General features: G+C 42.1%; 1 protein-coding gene across 3 annotated transcripts in view; it reads left to right on the plus strand.

The window, feature by feature from the left end:
- NIM1K (NIM1 serine/threonine protein kinase) overlaps positions 1 to 18,119 on the plus strand; it is a 64,019-nt gene that overhangs the window by 32,624 nt on the left and 13,276 nt on the right. For all 3 annotated transcript variants that reach the window (XR_004423511.1, XM_033110361.1, XM_033110360.1), the window contains one exon: positions 6,929 to 7,904. Coding sequence is in view for 2 of the 3 variants with exons in the window: in XM_033110361.1 (XP_032966252.1) it covers positions 7,613 to 7,904 (292 nt within the window). In the remaining variant the exon portion in view is untranslated. The remainder of the gene's footprint in view (positions 1 to 6,928; positions 7,905 to 18,119) is intronic.

Consider the following 18,119-nt stretch of genomic DNA (forward strand, 5'->3'; position numbering starts at 1 on the left):
TACCAATTTCTACAGGCTCATTGAAACAAAAACATTAAACTATGGCATTTGAGGCTCTTAAACATTTCTGCTTTTAATGCTAAATCTTCCTAAAGTTAAAAGATATTTAATCACTAAGAAATTACTGTGTCATACTAGACCTCACTGAGGTGGGCAGCTTCCACCCAGTTGTTTACATTTGTGAATTAAACTCAACCAATCTGTTTTGTTTCATTCTATACTGAATTGTTTTCAGAATCTTCCTCTTGGGACCCAAATTCTTACCGATATTTAATTGACAATTAATTATTTTATAGGTTTTGTCTAACTTTGAGGTCAGAGTTGTAAGAAAAATGAGTTACAAAAAGGTATTCTGTGAGAATGAATTAGATGTTTAAATATACTCACAGAACACTGAAACAAACAAATGAAAAAGAGATCTTGTTTGTTTATTTGTGTGTGTTTTAAATACCACAAGACAGTAAGGTACTAATGCAAATATCTAAGAGCGGTGTGCTACCCACCATTCCCGGATGTATTTGACTGTGGACCTATGGACTGCCCTTCCCTTTGTTTCTGATGATGTTTCTATAAAGCCTAGAGCAGAGTCTGCAATTTGACAACCAGAATGCCAAATCTGGCCTCATGGTTCAGTTTCACTTGGCCATACAATGCTTTAAAAACATTTAATCCACCGTTTAAAAAGTGGGAGTGTTTATCAAAAATTTCTTGGTTTCCTGTTGCTTTTAAAGAATTAAAAGGCCTGGCAAAAATAAGCCTGCATTCCAGCCTGGCCACCCTGGCTGAAGCTGGGCGTGAACTGCTTCAGCCGCTGTACTAAGCCCCAGAGAACACCTGCCTGGCCCTGCTAGGCATTTGAGTCTGTGACCTTGATGGTCAAGGATACCTCAAGATTGGTAGAACGCTGTGTGGGAAGAGCTGATGTCAGCGCATCAGACTGGCTGGACTGGCTATGTATGGCAAACGGAATGAGGGACATCTGGGCAGAGAGGCCAAGAGGTCAAGAGGGATGTCAAAGAGCAGTGTGGTGTCCATCACCAGGGCACAACCTGTTCACACTGATTTTCCATTTGTTTCAAATTTCCTAGCTGCCCCGCCCATACCCATGGGGATCTTGACACGTGTGTTGAAAAACAAAAGCTAAGGTCAAAAGCTAAGATAATGCAAATAAATTTTAAATGTTAAAATAGATTTTCAAATGAATTATGTTTGCTAATAATTCTCCTTGAGGGTGCACCATGCCTGAGAAGGATTACATGGGGTTTGGCTGGCATTGCATTCTTTTGCCACACATAGAGAAAACCCAGGTTTTCCTCTAAGCAAACCAGTACCTGGCCTTGCCAACCAAGGAAGAAGTTGCCTGTGAGCATTGCCCAGAAGTTTTGTAATTTAAACTCAGACAAAGAGAACAAAGACAAGATGGTTTTCTTTGATGTTATTTTCACAGTGGGTTGTAAGTGAACAAAATAAATCACCAAGTAAGCTCTGTTTTCTTTAATCTTATTTAATGCATTGCTATGCAGCAACAGTAAGCTAATAATTAAGGAACATGCTGGCTCCTTCAGAGGTTTTGATCTACAATGACGGGACTCTATAGTTTTGGCTGGTTGGGTTCCTAAGCTTTCATTAATGTCCATAAACATTGGTCAAAATCAAAAGGGCAAAAGGTAAAATAAAAATAAACCCCATTTGCGTCTAAGGAACGGGGAATTTCATCAGCATTTAGGTATGTTGTAATTTCCATTACTTGCTTATTTTTCAACATGATATAGATAGAAACTAATCAAAATTTTAATTGTTTATCTGTAATCAGAAATTCTATTTCCATACATCCAAGAAAAGTCTTCAGGAAAAAAAATACATTCTGCAAAATAAAAATGAGTATTGATGCATCCAAACAGGATTTCTCTTTCCTGTTAAGATTTTTTTCATCTATTTTATTCTATTGGAATATGTAAGAACCCTGAGTTTTTCCTCATTCATTACTGTTTTTGAAATTTCTGAGATTTGTTGGCAATTCATGTACAATAAAAACTATGGCCACTGTGAGCTGCACCCTCCTTAAAACAAAACAAAACAAAACAAAATATGCCTTACTTATTGAGAGTGCAATAGTGTGCCTCTGGAAATTTCTGAATTGATTATCTGGTTTTCTTGTCTTTTTTCCTCTATCATTTATGTCTTCTAGATTTTTAATTTTTATTTTTTTTTACCATTTTTAAATTGAATTCTTTAATTTCAATCTCCAGGAAAGCTCTTTCTGGTGTTCTCTCTCTCTCTCAAATTTTGTTCTGATTTTATGGATGCAGTATCTTATCTTTGTCTTCTGCTTCCTGCATTTCTCTGTTTCCTTTGAGTTCCTTTTGTTATTGTTTTCATTGGCTATGGTTTCTTTCTTGCATTTTGGAGCCTTTGCTCAGGTATCTAGTGCTTCTTGACTGGACATTCATTCTAAATGGAAGGCACTAAATTCTGATTGGAAACTCCTTGTGTGTGAGTGAACCTGGCATCTAGAGGATTGTATAGTAGGTGGTCAGGTGGTTTTTGTGTTGGAGAACTTCCAAATATTGGTTTCTGGTCTTTTCTCTTTAGATATGTAGTTTATGCAAAAGAGGAATCCCCTGCCTGGAAGATTATATGCTTGTTTCCCTCCATTCTGGAAATTCAGAATGTAGGGGTGCAGGGAAAAGAAGGGAAGGGGGACCCCATTACCCAGAGTCTGACCGAATCGCCCATCCTGTGCCTTGTGTTCCTGAGCTGGACTGGGAGTGGGTAGAGAGAGGAACAACCTGGCTTTGAGGAGGGAAAGGTGTGGAGGTCTTTCTGCTCCACATTCATACAATCTCCATGTTTATGGTCTGCTTCATTCCTCCAAAGATTGAGGTACTTGGTCTCTTATGGTTTGAAGTCTCTTGAGCATTCAGAAAGGTGAATGTCATTGGCAGACCCAAGAAGGAATTAGGTTGTAGCTTTCTTCACTGTTTTTGCCAAGTCACTCACCACTCCTCAATCTGCTTTCCATCTTCCCCAAAATGTGTTGACGTCTTGCATCTGCTGCTGTTTCCTCTCTTACTCTCTTCGTCCTTGTGGATTTATACCTCCTTCCCTCCTATTCCTATGGTGGGTTTTGGGGAGGAAGTAGAGATAAATTAAAGTACAAAATTCTCTGTATTTAACCAGAGTTCTTCATTATCATTTGATTTTAAAAGCAATCCATTGGATGTTAGAGAATCGTGTGGTCATTTCCCTCTATAACCCAAAGTAAAGCAAACTCTGTACACCAATTACATAAGCTGCAACATATTATATGTTTTTGTTTTTTCTTTTAAGGTAAATATGAGCATGTGAGGAAAAATGTAAATCACGTAAAAGAGTAAATAGTGAAAAGTACACCTTTGACTCCAATTCCTTGTCCAACAATTCTCCCCTCTCTCCCCAGATGCAATAACTAGTGCCAGTTCCTTAGGTATACCCTCCTCTTTCTTAACACTTCTGATGTCACATTATATACATGTCTGGCCTCTTAACAGTATATCTTGGCTATTGTAACTCATTCTTTTTCACAAGTGCATAGTAATCCATTATATACAGTATTTTAACTGGTTCCCTACTAATGGGTATTTAAACAATTTCTAGGTTTTTTACTACAAAACAATACAGCAGTGAATATCTATCTATCCATATTTATATTAGAAATAGGTATATCTTTGTACATGTGTGCATAAAATAAATTCTAGAAGTGAAATTGTTGAGGCAAAGGATATGTACATCTGTGCTTTAATAGCTGTTACAGCCAAATGGCCCTCCAAGGAGTTGTATCAATTTGTACTCTCAGTAACAATGAAGGAGAGTTCCCGTCCTTCCAAATACATTATGACCAATGCATTATCAATTTTTTGTATTAATTAATTTCCACATTTATTTGTAAAAAAATCTAATTTCAGTGTAGTTTTATGTATATTTTTTTTTGGTTGTAAGTGATATTAAGTATCTTTTTATAAATTTAGTATAGAGCCATTTGTATTTTCTGTAAAATGTCTGCTCATATTTTTTTAAATCACTTTTCTTTTGGGATATTGGTGCTTTTCTTATCAATTTGAGAAAATTCTTTATTTAGGAAATTATCCTTTTCTCTATCATATATATTGGAAAGCTTTCCCTACCAGTTTATCATTGAATTTGTTTTATTTGTTTATGATACTTTTGGCAAACAGAAAATGATTATTTTACGTAGTCAAATTTAATGTTTTATTTTATGGCCTTCTTTGGGATCATAAACATTTTCTGATTTTTTTTTAGTATTTTGTGGTTTCATTTATTTTGCATTTACTTAGGTGATATATTTGGAATTTATTTTGGAAAAGGTGTGAGGCAAGGGTTCAATTTTTTTTCCCCAGCTGGCTTGCTAGCTGGTCCAAGTTGCAATTCTTTCTCAATACAAACTCACAGCAACATTGTAAATTATAAATCAAAATTCTTTATGTTATCTAAACAAAAGATTAACTGTTTCCCTGGCCATTAAGGCAAGGCAATTAGTTTCAAAACCATTGTGCAAGAAATTTAATTTGTGGGTATCGGGTATATAATCCAAGACAGAGCCTGACCACACTTGGCCGCTACATGGACTTCTCCCTGTAGGTTGAATTGGGAGGGGGAGACGAGGAATTCCTAGAGGCACCTAAAGTTAATCAGAATAGCAAGTGTGAAACCCAATTGTAAATCGCATGCCTGAATGGAATTCAAGATACAGGGTCCAAATCAGGAGAGTGGGGGAACCAAGAAAGCAAAGAAAAAGTCCTGGCCAAGCATTGCACAGGGAGTCAGAGAGCAGGTTCCAGGAGACGTGAGACCTGGGACAGCTGATCTTTTGGAAAGAGCAAAGTTGGGGAAACTTTGCATTCCTGTCCTTTGCAAGCAGTCCTGTAGCAATTCTCAGTCTGATGGTAGAATTCTGGCTAAGCTTTCACCTGCACTGGAGGGTAGGGCCAGGAATCCTGACAGCCACTAGAAGGTAGCCCAGACCTTGGGGAAAGGTGAACTGAAATAAGCTTTCTGAAATCATTCAAGTAAATAGTAGGATAGTGTTATTAATTTATAATATATTCACCTCTACTATATCATACCTAAATGTAACAATCAGTAACTTGGTAAGTTGATTCATTCCTTCTTTATTAAACGTTTATCAAATGAGTGCCAGGCACTGTGCTGAATTCTGGGAGATAGAAGAATAAGGTGCAGTTTCCTGCCCTCTAGGGGCTTATCTAGTTGGGGTGTAAGGAGGTCAGCGACACAGACAGCGTAGTGGTGAGATGCTCTGAGAGAAGCACGCCTGGATCCTGTGAAAGGCCAGGAAGGACACAGAGCCAAGAAGTCCTTCATAGAGCTGCTAGAACATGAGGTGACCAAGCACTGTATCCTGTCCAGAGTCCTTAGTCTATTTGTGTAGGTTAAGCTAAAGTTTCTTTCAGAATTACAGTTCATGCAACCCCACTTCACGTCTGTGTGTTCTGTTTCTGCCAGGGATCTGAGGATATCTAGTGCCAGAGAGCTTCTTAATATGAGGTTCAGGGATGGGTTTCAGAGGGTCTGTGAACCCCTTAAAATTGGGCACGAATTATGTGTGTGTGCTTTTCTTCCTGGGGATTGGGTCACAGGTTTCCATAGAATCTCAAAGGGGCCCATGACCCCAGAAAGCTTAAGAACCAGACTTAGATTTTCCTCAACCTAATTAAGGATGTTTCCTATTAAGAGCCTCTTTTAAAACATCCTAATCAGACTCTAACCTAGAGATGTGTGTGGTTACTAATATCCAGCCCCTTTGAACCTCTATCCTTTATCCTTCTTCCAGGTTCCTCTTCCCTCTGCAGAAACAGGAACGGTGCTGGGGAGCAGTCTCCTCTCTCCTGTCCTCACGTACCTTTAGTAGGGAACCCCCTACTTAACCACAGTAACAATATAAGCAGCCATTTACTTAACTGCAATCATGTGATATCATCAAACAGAATTGGAAATTCACATTTTCCCATGTGTTTTCACTCAGGTTTTTGGTTCAGAATGCTGAAATCCAAACATCAAGTTCAAAATACATTTAGTGAATGTTTTCTTTATGTAGGACACTGTGCTCCAGGACACGACGGGGGAAGGGCATAGAGATCAATTAAACTCAGTTCCCACCTTCACGGAGATGAGACCTTTTGGAAACTACATATAGTGCTGTGGGGATGCAGAAAAGAAGTGTTTATTTCTTACTAGAGGGTGCAGGAAAAAAGGTCAGGAAGACATTCTAGCTTGGCAGAATTTCTTATCACTGAGGATGCCATAGACTTTTACCCTTGGTAACATTACCCTCTGTTTCTGCACCTTCAAAATGAGCTGTTGGGCCCGGAGGCTGATACCTGATCAGAAATACCCAGAAGATAATCCTAGGAGAGAAATTAGCCTTTGTCATAGAATGAGACACAGAAATAGCGGGAACAACCAGTATAGGAGAAGTTGTAGGAGAACATAGAATACAAAGGAAATATAACACACTGTTATTGGACTCAACGTAAGAACTTTTGAAAACTGATATTAATAGAAGATCTTTATCATCATTACTATCCTATTATAACTCTTAAAGTCTGGCTTTAAAGCAACCCCAGGCAATCCAATGCATATTTTCCTAAATGTCAAGAAATAGAAAAATTGTTTTGCTAGAAATATTTACAGGCTGTGAGGGCTTTTCCAACATGTAGATCGAGGAGTGTGTGAATGATCACTTTTTCGTTACTAAATCATATATATTCAAGCATTTACTACTGTATGTGTCATAACTGAAATTTAAATAGTACTTTATAGATTAATGCTTACAATGCAGTTCCACATCCATCATAAAACTTGGACAGCGCATTAGCATGGGCTAATAAATTTTCTTACTCTCCGTTCTTAGGAGGAACCAGCACCTGCCAAATTTTTGAGACAGCTCACGGCTTAGAGGAAGGCTCATCTAAATAAAGGCCGGCTAAAGTGACACTGCAGGGGTTTAATCCTTCTCTGGCTGCCCGTGTGACCTGAAGGCTGATTTGCAGGTTTCTTCTTTCCTGAGGTCTAGATTATTAGGTCTCCAGAGCCCGGCGACTTGCCAGCAAGAGAAATGCAAAATGAAGGTCAGAGATAAGCGCCAGCAGCACGGACCTGCGGGGCTCTGCAGGGCTTTTACACACGAGGGTGAGAGATTCTCTGGCCTTCGAAGAAAATAGCAAACTGGAGCTTTTGTCCTGGGATACAGGCACCTACCACAGAACATCAGACTGCACGGCTGTCCAAAAACTTCCAGGGAAGTGACTATGGTAACGGGATAGGAGCCTGATTGCACAGTTAGAGTTGGGAAGTTCAACCTGAAAGAAGGTATGAAATGTCTCGAGTGAGGCAGGCAGCGTTGGGTTGGGCTGCGTAGGCTCTGCCGGCCCATTTGCCTCTGCCCTCCTCTGACGTGCGCAGGCCAGTCTCATGGACCCGGCTCCCTGGCAGTCCTGACCTCCCATGTCCCAGCCACTGGGCTCTTGCATGCCTCACCAACCTGCCTTTGATTGGTGCCTCTTGGCTGAGATGGAGACGTGAGCCTGCAGTGAGGATGACGGCGGTGTATGTGAATGGAGGTGGCCTGGTGCACCCCCACTATGCCAGGTGGGATCGCCGGGACAGCGTGGAAAGTGGCTGTCAGACGGAGTGCGACAAGGAGGAGGAGGAGGGACAGGCTCGCCAGCTGACACCCTTCGAGAAGCTGACACAGGACATGTCCCAAGATGAGAAGGTGGTGAGAGAGATCACGCTGGGGAAACGGATCGGCTTCTACAGAATCCGAGGGGAAATCGGAAGTGGGAACTTCTCCCAAGTCAAGCTTGGGATTCACTCCCTAACCAAAGGTAGGATATGACCTCTCAAGGATGATCCGCTGTGGTACCGGGACCGAGTTTGGGGAAGGGTTAGGAGTCCAGAGCCCAGAAAGCAAGTGAAGCGATATCATTGAGCCCCTGCTAGGCACAAGCCTGGTGCCAGCCGCTTTCTCTTGTTATCTCAGTTAATTTGCACAGTACTGCTGTGAGGTCAGTGCTTTTCTTCCCATTTTACAGGTAGGGAAACTGAAATCCAAAGACATTAGTTGTGGCTTGAGCAATTTAATCTTAGATGATTTTGACTTCAAAAACTCTCCCACTGTACCATGTGGTTGAACTCACTCAAACATTGAGGGGAATCTGTCCTGCTTCACTTGGAGAAACGAAGTGGAGTGTGTCTTGGTTCCAAGGCAACTCATATTCCAAGTACTTCGTATAATTTCTGTTTTTATTTGTGTGTCAACACCAGTGACACAGAATGGCCCAGGAGACCTCCTGGATTGCCACTGTCAGTGGACATTAGGGTCTGGTCTCCCCTCTTTACCTGAGCCTGCTACTTCTGTTACATTTGGGAGACAGGGATTTGATCTCCAGACCTTCTCTGCTTCAGTCTACTCTGTACCAGTTCTCATTGTTGCTGGGTTCCTTGCTTTCTACCAAAGACTGACGCTTGCTTGGCTACCAGGCCCTCTGGATTCTAGACCCGCAGTGCCCACCACTCTGGCCTCAGGAAGGAACTGTGCAGAGCCCAGCAGCTTCTTGCTGCCCCAACCTAGTGTGGGCAGTTCCCCAAGTTACCTCTAACTGAGGTGAAGCCTGGACATTATCAGAAGAGAGTTAGTTACAAGACAGAAAAGGAATGCTTGCAACTCGGTACAATTTACTGAATTCCTAAGGCTCTACCCTCTCCCTCAGAGTCCCACATGGATATTTTCTCTCCTGGGACCCAGCCTGCCACCGTGCCTCCAAGGCCACTCTTTTCTTATAGGAGTTGTGTTTTGTTTTCATTTCTTCTCCAACCCCCATCCCATGTCCCTCCCATCCTTATGTTTGGTCCTTATAGAAAAAGAACCCCCACACATGTGCATGCACACACACACTCCCCAGTCACTGGAGCTCCACGTCTCCTTAAATGTTGCTCTGAGCCGAGTGTCTGGGTTCACGTCTTCACGTTTCGGCTATTCACCTTACTTACCTGGGTACGTTCCAGTCCTGTGAGCCTCAGCTCTTCCCTTATACAATGTAGTCGGTAACAGTGCGTACTTGACTCAGAAAAGTGGATCTAGTGCTGTAACTCAAATCTGATTGGGACAGAGGTTACTTTTCAGTGGTCTAGAGCAAGAATGAAAGAGAAAAGATCAAACACATGGGGACGAGGGGCCAGAAATTGAGATGGACTACATGGTTACGAAGAAGAGGGGAGAAGTTGGATAAAGGCAACCCAGGACAGGAATTCAGAGTGGAGAGAGTGTCCAGTGCTGCAAAGAGGTCTCAGAGGCAAATGTCTGCTCCAAGCCTGCTGGATGGGGCCCACTCGGAGTGGTTCCCAGAGTGTAGGTTCAGATGTTAGAATCTAGTGCAAAGGAAGCACAGTGAATGGCACAGTAGGAAGAACGTGGATTTCAGCATCAGATAAATTTGTTTCAAATCCTCGTTCAGTCACTTACTAGGCATCTGACTTCATGCATACGACAAGGACTTTTTTGGTCCTCAGTCACCTCAGCTATAAACTAGAGATAACTATTCTTATCTTGGAGTTGTTGGGACCATTAGAAATAACATATATGAAGTACATGGCATGTAGTAGCCAGCCATTCAATAAATGGTAGCTATCATTGGTACAACTCTATTTTTTTATTGAAATAAACTTATTTCAAAAGGAAATTCAATATTATTAAAATAATGAAAAACCATCATCACTTGAATAGAGGTAATGGTAAAAATAAATACTATGCAAACAAGTGAAATGTTTTGTTTGCTCATTTACTAATTTATTTTCCTAGCTTTACTGAGATATAATTTATATATAACATTATGTAAGTATAAGGTATACGACACAGTGATTTTATATATGTATATATTGTTAAATAATTACAATAAGGTTATTTAACACACCCATCACCTCACACAGTTACAGTTTTTGTGTGTGTGGTGAGAAATTTTTAAATCTATGCACTTAGCATCTTTTAAAAAGTTTTAAAGGAAAATTACCAAGTAATGGAAAGTAATTTAAAACATGCCAACAACCTATCTGAAGCTTTTTCTTTGCCTTAATTGGGAGAACTAAAAGAGAACTAACATGGGAATAACGTTTTTATGCTGTGATTCAGTGCTATTTAAGGCTGTTTCCATGCACTAAAATTATTTCATACCCCATGAGTGTTAAAGGTTTCACTTTGGGAAACACTAACCTCATCTAGTCCTCCTATGTTTTATAAATAAGGAAATGGAAGCCCAGAAGTGACTGTTCCGAGGTCACAGCAGAGACAGGTCTAGAAATCAGTTTTCTTTTCACTCCACCTAGCTACCTCGGATTTTGGTGCAGTGTGGAGGAGGCAACTCTTTCACACTCTGCCCTGAATCAGCTACTGTGTTTCCCCGAAAATAAGACCTAGCCAGACCATCAGCTCTAATGCGTCTTTTGGAGCAAAAATTAGTGTAAGACCCAGTCTTATCTTAATAGAATATAAGACCGGGTCTTATATAATATAATATGATATGACATAATATAATATAATACTGGGTCTTTAATGTAATATAATATAATATAATATAATATAATATAATATAATATAATATAATATAATATAATATAAAAAATAGCGGGACTTATATAATTTTTTGCTCCGAAAGATGCATTAGAGCTGATCGTCCGGCTAGGTCTTATTTTCGGGGAAACACGGTAGCCACATGGGGTCCCCTGCTTTCTTCAACACCAGACCCCCGCCAGATGCTGACCCCCTCACAGACCATTCTTCTCTCCTGTGGCAATACTCCCAAGGAGTGGTCCTGCCCTTAAAATGCCTGCAGAAGGGCCGAGGAAACAGGAAACAGGGAGCAAAAGTATATACCCAAGACTTAGAGAAGGGCTCTTCTTGCAGCCTGCTTCCTTCTTGTGCTTCTCCCTGTTCAGTGTCTAAGATCTGCCATTTAAGTGGCAGAAGGTAGTGCAGTATTGTGGAAAGATAATTGGCTTTGGAGTCAGCCAGACCTGGGTGGAATTCCAGTTCTTTTTTCCTCTAGCTGTGTGACCTGAACAAGGTATTTTACCACTCTGTGTCTCAATTTCCTCATGTATAAATGAGGAAAATATATCAGCTACATAGGATTGCTGGGAGGAGCAAAATTTTTAAATGTAACATATTGAATACCAACATGCCTAGACAGAGCCCATAATATTCATTGCATGCTATTATTAGTCTGCTTTTAATGAAGTCTAGGTCCTTTAGGCCTAAATTACATGCCATGCCATTCATGGAACAGAAGCCTGCCCGAATTAGCTCGCTTTGAAAGGTGGTGTATTGTGTTCAGGGGAAGTCTGTGGACCCACAGCAGGGAAGTAGAGCCAGGGAAGATGTTACTGTCTTCAGCCCCTTCTCTTTCTCTGTGGCCGTAAACTTTCTCATTCCTACTTCCCTTGACGAATGTGTTCCATCTACATACTTCTTTCTGCAGAGTGTCTTTCTCTGCTCAATTGTCAGAGGGTACATGGCCAAGAATGGTTGTTGCCAGTCCCATCTATATACTCTCTCAGCTTTCTTGCCTGTCTCCATCCCACTAGGTGCATTCTATTTCAGCTCAGATTTTCAAGAGAGAGAATATGATTGCTCATTGGCCTGTCAGTGATGGGCTCCCTTTTAGTCCAGGGCATGCCCGTGTCAAGTCAGCCACAGTCCTTAGGGTCACATGACCATACTACTTTCTCAGCGGAGCCCAAGGTCCAAAGAAGTGTCTCTGAGAAGGGAGAGTCGGAAGCATGGCAAATCAACAGATAGAGCCACCATAGACACAATAACCAGCTGAATGGAGAGATTGCCCCAAGAAAGTATTTAATTCTGTAGACAGGCTATTATGTGGGGTGGACAGAAGAAAAAGGAAGAAGAACAACAATTGGTATTTTCGTAGTGACTTTCTTCTTGAATTCCACAGGTTTCTTGTCTGCTGTACTGTGAAATTAAGTTAATTCTTGCCCCTTGAGTGTTGGAGAACCCAGCATTTTCCTGCTGTGCAGGAAAATTAGTGAGTGGCCTCGTTCACACGCTCTCCTCACTCCTAACCTGCCACAGAGTAGCTCTATTGCCAAAGGTACAAGATACCCCTCTGGTGATGGGACAGTGTGTGCTAAAGGGGAAGAAGGCCAAGCACAGGCTGTGGGCAAATCAGTTCAACAAGCAAGTTTTAAAAAGCCAGAAAACAGAATGGCAGGTAACTGAGCACCTGAGACTGAACAACAAATCCCGGACTTCACCTCCTGATTTGCAGGCCCATCCCATAATGGCCTAGTTCTAGTCCCAGGCTTCATCTCTTTTCTGGCGTTCTACCCCTCAGTGAGCCCCCTAGTCAAGGAATAAGTAGGAAAATGAGGATGAAAGGAACTGAGAAGTGTGAAGGAGGGGAAACCCAGGTGCAAATTGATGTGAGGGGATGAAGAAAGACATGACAGTTCACGTAATGGGAAATAGAGCCTCCAGGGAGGATGCCGAGTCAAGACGAAAAGACTGGCTCGTAAAAGGAGAGAGCACGTTTGGCTACCCTGAGCTAGCTGGAATAGAGAGAAAGGAGGGCTATTCCTTTAAAATCTTTATCTCTAAAAGAGGAAGGAGATTCATCAGTGAGTGGTTTAGAAAGCTTTGCTGGGAATTTCAAATACCCTGTCTCATTGCCTGCCCGTGTCAGATTATGTAATATGGACAGTGATTTGCATAAACACACAAAGCCAACTTGCCCAGAATTGTCATCAGGTTTTCTAGGAAATGTAGACAGTCTAGATAAGATAAGGAGATGATTGCCAGGAGAGCAGAGGGTTTCAGTGCCAGGGGCAGCTCCTAGGACAGTAGTTTTAAGAAAGATGCCAGCTGCTTTGATCTCTAGAAAGAAGGCTCCAACACAGGTCCCTGCTGGTTAGAGTTTATTTTTATAGCTAACAGCTCAGATTCCCTTGGGCCTTGCAAGCTGATAGGGCAGGCTGAAGCCATCATGAGTCCTCTTTAAGGCTGATCAGAAATTTCTTGAAAGAGATGACGTACTCAACTTCTGCATATTTTATGTCCCATCTGTTGTCACAAACAAAAGTAAAAGAAGCAGCGGTCCTCTGTTGCTGCCCTTCCTGACCTGGTCTTCCTCTCTGTTACTCTAGTCTCATGTTTCCAGAACCCTTTCTTCTCCTCTCTCTATTTATTTATTCATCAGTTCATTTATTCCTCTTTTAAAAAATCTAACAAACTCTCCTGTATCCATACTTTGCTCTGGGCCTTAAAGAGATGAATAAAATACAGCCCTAGCCTGATAGGGACTTGCAATGTGTAATGGAGACAAATAAGAAACAATTGATAAGTGCTGTCACTGAGTAAGGAACACAGGATGTGCTCAACTGTGCCCGAGGACTTCAGGAAAGGGTCAATTGACCAGGAAAGGCTTGTGTTGGGTCTTGAGGTTTGAGGAGAAATTACACAGGACACAGGGGAAAGGGAATTCCAGGCAGACAGAGGATGTAAAGTACATGAAGGTATGTACCAGTGTTGGGGTATTTGGAGATTTAAAAGTAATTCAGTGAAGCTGGAGCCTGGGGGTAGCCATTAAGGAGTGGGAGATACGGTGGGTAATATAGGCTAGGGCTAGGTCATGGAGAATCTTCTTGCATATTTGAATATTGTCATTTTGGTATTGGGGAGCCACTGAAGAGCTTAAAGCAAGCAATTAATACGAGTGATTCATATAATTTGATTTCAGTGAGGAAGGTGAAGTTGAATTGAAATTGGGTGTGAGAGGAGTCAAAGAAATCAGAATAAAATATTAGTCTAATGATCCAGACGAATGATGATGTCCCTGACAACTCTGGAAGTGGCAGTGAGGATGGAGACAAAGGGATGCATTTGAGAAATATTTTAGAATATTGGAAAACCCTGTGGTCCATTTCAGGGGGGACAGCAGGGGAAGACAAGGCAGAGGAAGAAATGGAGATGACGCCCAGGTCTCCAGCTTTAATGACTTAGCAGTCAATGGTGAATACAGGAGAACAGATGGATTTGAGAACAAAGACTTGGAAGCATTGGCTTGGAGGTACATGGAGGTCATGAAGTGAATGACAGCCATCTTGGAGACCAAGAAAAGTATGAGTGAGAAATCAAGATTTGGAGCTTAATAAGTCCAGGATATGGCGAAAGTCTTGGGTGTCCTGGTCACAAGCTCCTTGGTGCTAGACATTGTGTCGTATTGATTCTTGGAGCTTCCCCACATGCTTTATAAGTAATAAACATTCAACAAATACTTGGTGAATTAAGTGCGTTTACTAACTTCTCATGAAAATCCAGTGTTGGTGGGGAAGAGATATTAGAGGGAGCACTGCCCGGCAGTGCTCTCTGGCGGGTTGTCTATGCTGCAATCTCTTAGGAGGACAGGACTGGGAAACTAACGCAGTCTCTGGTAAAGCTTAATAGAGAAGGCCCACTGATTTTTAAAAAGTGGTCCCTCCTCTGGAACACATTCATTAAACCAGCAAATTGTGTTTTATTATTTTAAAAATAGTAACTGGCTTTTGTGAATCCATCCTAAAAATAAGTCCAGTATTAGAAATATGATAACCAAAAAATGTTCATTGTGTCGTTATTTGTAGTGCAAAGGACTCAAAATAATCTACATGATCCAACAATATAGGAATGGCCAAATAAATGAAAGCATACACCCTGGATGGAAGGTTACATAGCCATTAAAAATCATGATTATGAAGAGTACATGACATGGAAGATGTGTAGGACATGATAATAAATGAAAAAGTAAAGCACAAATTTGAGGGTTTAGTGTGATGCTAATACTTGCCCTGGGTTCTCGTAAGGATTAAATGAGATCATTCATTCACCAAATATTTGTTGAGCAGCCATTGTATAACAGGCTCTCTTCTCGGGGCTGGAGATACAGCAATGAATAAAACAGGCAATAACCTCTGTCCTGTGCAGTTTATAGTCTAGTGGGGAGAGGCAGACAAAAGTAAGCCAGTAAAATATTCATTATATTATGTAGTGATAAGTGATGAGACAGGAAGGGAAACAGGGAGCATTGAGGGCTGCAGTTTTAGGTAAGTTGGCCAGAGACAGACTTACTAAGGATGTAATAATTCAACTGAAAAAAGGAAGGGAGCTGGCCTTGGACGCACATGGGGGAAAGCAGTCAGGCGGAGGGAACAGCAAGTATAAGAGTGCCAAGGCCGTCGTACTCTAGAAATGGCTGAGGGGGATGAGAACAGGAGGTGCAAGGACCAGATCATGTAGGACCAGTCTGTCATAATAAGGACTGGCTTTCCTATGACTGAAACCAGAGCCCTTAGAGGGAGCAGAGAAGTGACATGATCTGGCTTAGGCTTTAACAGGATCACCCTGGCTGCTTTGTTGAAAACAGACTGCAAGGGGTCAAAGGCAGAAAGGAGAGATCAATTAGGAACCTACTGCAATAATCAAGGCAAGAGACAATGGTGGCTGGGACCAGGAACGTAGCAGTGAAATGCTGAGAAATGGCTGGACTCTGGCTATATGCAGAAGGTTGAAAAATGGAATATAAAGGAAAAGAGTCAAATACTCAAGATTTTTGTCTGGACAATGGCAAGAATAGAGTTTGCATTCACTGAAGTTGGGAAGCCTGTAGGAGGAGCAGGTTTGGGGAGGAGGGGATCGAGTGCTCAGTGTTGAACATGTATGTTGGACTTGCCTATGACACACACATTACAATACATGGCACATGCTGTTGGTGCCATCCCAGTCTCCTTGGGCCTTCCCATTTCAGTTGTCTGCAGGCCTGACCTTCAAAATGCCAGTCTCTCCATCTCTTTGCCTCTGGGCTTTCTCTTCCTGTATGCGTGGGAGGCCAGAAATACAGGGGGATTAACATCCCGCAGCCAACAACTAGTTACTGGCAGCAGTTGATGTATAAGTACCCCCAGCTCTCTCGCTCTTCCCACAATGAAACTTGGCCATGATAACTCTTATTAGGACTAACTGGTAACATACCCTTTATTGGCCGCCTTTCCTTTCCTATCTCATTTCCTCATTCTTCCACTAGTGTTTCCTGGGGTCGCCTCCTTCATTATCTACTTGCAATTGAATCCCTGCCGTAGGACCTGTTTCTGACAGATCCCAAACTAACACAACCCAGTGGAGATGTCATGTAGGCAGGGAGGGTGTTGACGCATCCAGGGTCACTAAAGAAATGATTATAGAGAAGAGGTCCAAGGACGAAGCCTTCAGGCAGCCAACATTTAGAGGCTACAGAGATGAAAAGGACACAACAAAGGCGCTGTACAGGAAGTGGCAAGAGGTAGGAGAAAAACTAGATATGTGTTGTCCCAGAAACCAAGTGGGAAAGGTGTTTCAGGGAGGAAGGATGAAGCCTGAGAACTGCCCATTGGTTTTTGCAGCTTGGAGGTCACTGGTGACCCTGAGTGGTCTCCAAAGTGAGGTGCACATACCGTAGGTAGTGCCCAAAATGATTCACTGAGATACAGGAAGAAAATTTTAGCATTTCCATTTATATTTATAATGATATCTTTTTAATTTCTATGATTATGTATATTAGCATTACAAGCATATAATTTATAAATAAATATACATATATTAGAGCAGTGTTCAAAAATGTTTTATTGATAAAGGGAGCCAATCACAAGAGTATATAGACCATCACCCTAAGGTACCAGGGTCTTTCCTGCCTCAACATCTTTTTTCCTACACGTTCCTACTATCAGAACCTCTCCTTATTGCTGCCCCTCTACTTTCTTCTAGCTCACAGTCAGACTCCAGGGGGAGTGTTAACAATCTTCCTTGACCTGCAAACTAGGGGTCCATTTCCTTGTTTCGGGCCCCCATTGCATCCCTCACTCTTGTTCTCCAAGCCTGCTGTGCCCGATCTCTTCCGTCTGCCCCTCCAGACCCGTTCTTCATTCAGTGTTCCTTAATCCTCTGGGTTTCAGTTGCTTTTGGTCTGTAGGGAGCCCTTGCAGGGGATCAAAGGAAGGAGAGGGAGGGCCTGCCTGATACCTGTCCCCCAGCCCCTCACCGTGAGGCTGACTCAGGCTGGCCATCTGTCTAGAAGGAACGTCTCAGCTCCCCTCAAGGCAGCCTGTGCTACATTCCAATATCTGCTCCCTCCCCATGAGCAACCAACAACCACTTGCTGGCAGACATATTTGCATGGTCCATTCTAGGTCTAAAAATTTGAATTAGTTGCTGACACTTAATAATTGGAAGATTTGCATAAACTTCAGATGGCTGGCTTCTCTTGAAAAAATCAGATTTGACAACACTGAGCCTACATTCCAAACAGCTGCAATTGTCTGAAGTTGAGCAGTAGCTGCGCCTTTGCAATGAGGCACGCACTCGTCAGGACTCCAGAGTCCCCACTACTCCCAACTGTCTCACCATAAGCTTGCCACCCAGTTAGCCCCCGGCCTCTAGAGACATTTGAGTTTGTAAATCCCGGTTTAAGGAAAATGTTGCCTCCTAGGTGGGACCTGTGTCAGACTCTTCACCAGATTTGGAGAACGAACAGGTTTACTTCTCCAATCTGTGTACTTCTTTCTCTCTCCCCTGCCACTACCAAGAGATCCTCTCTCTGGGATTGCTAGCATCACCTCCTAAACCACCATTCTGCTCTCAGGCTTGTTCCTCTTCTACTCATTCCCCACACTGCAGCCAGAGTACTCATTCCGAAATGGAAATCAGATTATGACACTCTCCCTTAAAACCTTGTAATGTCTTTCCACTGCCCTAAAGATAAAGGCTACATTTCTTTCTTTCTTTTTTTTTTTTATAGGACTTTATTGGGGAACAATGTGTACTTCCAGGACTTTTTTCCAAGTCAAGTTGTTGTCCTTTCAATCTTAGTTGTGGAGGATGCCATTCAGCTTCAAGTTGTTGTCCTTTCAGTCTTAGTTGTGGAGGGCGCAGCTCAGCTCCAGGTCCAGTTGCCCTTGCTGGTTGCAGGGGGCGCAGCCCACCTTTCCTTGCAGGACTGGAGGAATTGAACGGGCAACCTTGTGGTTGA

Source organism: Rhinolophus ferrumequinum, chromosome 7 (genome assembly GCF_004115265.2).
Source record: "Rhinolophus ferrumequinum isolate MPI-CBG mRhiFer1 chromosome 7, mRhiFer1_v1.p, whole genome shotgun sequence".
Lineage (NCBI taxonomy): Eukaryota > Metazoa > Chordata > Mammalia > Chiroptera > Rhinolophidae > Rhinolophus > Rhinolophus ferrumequinum.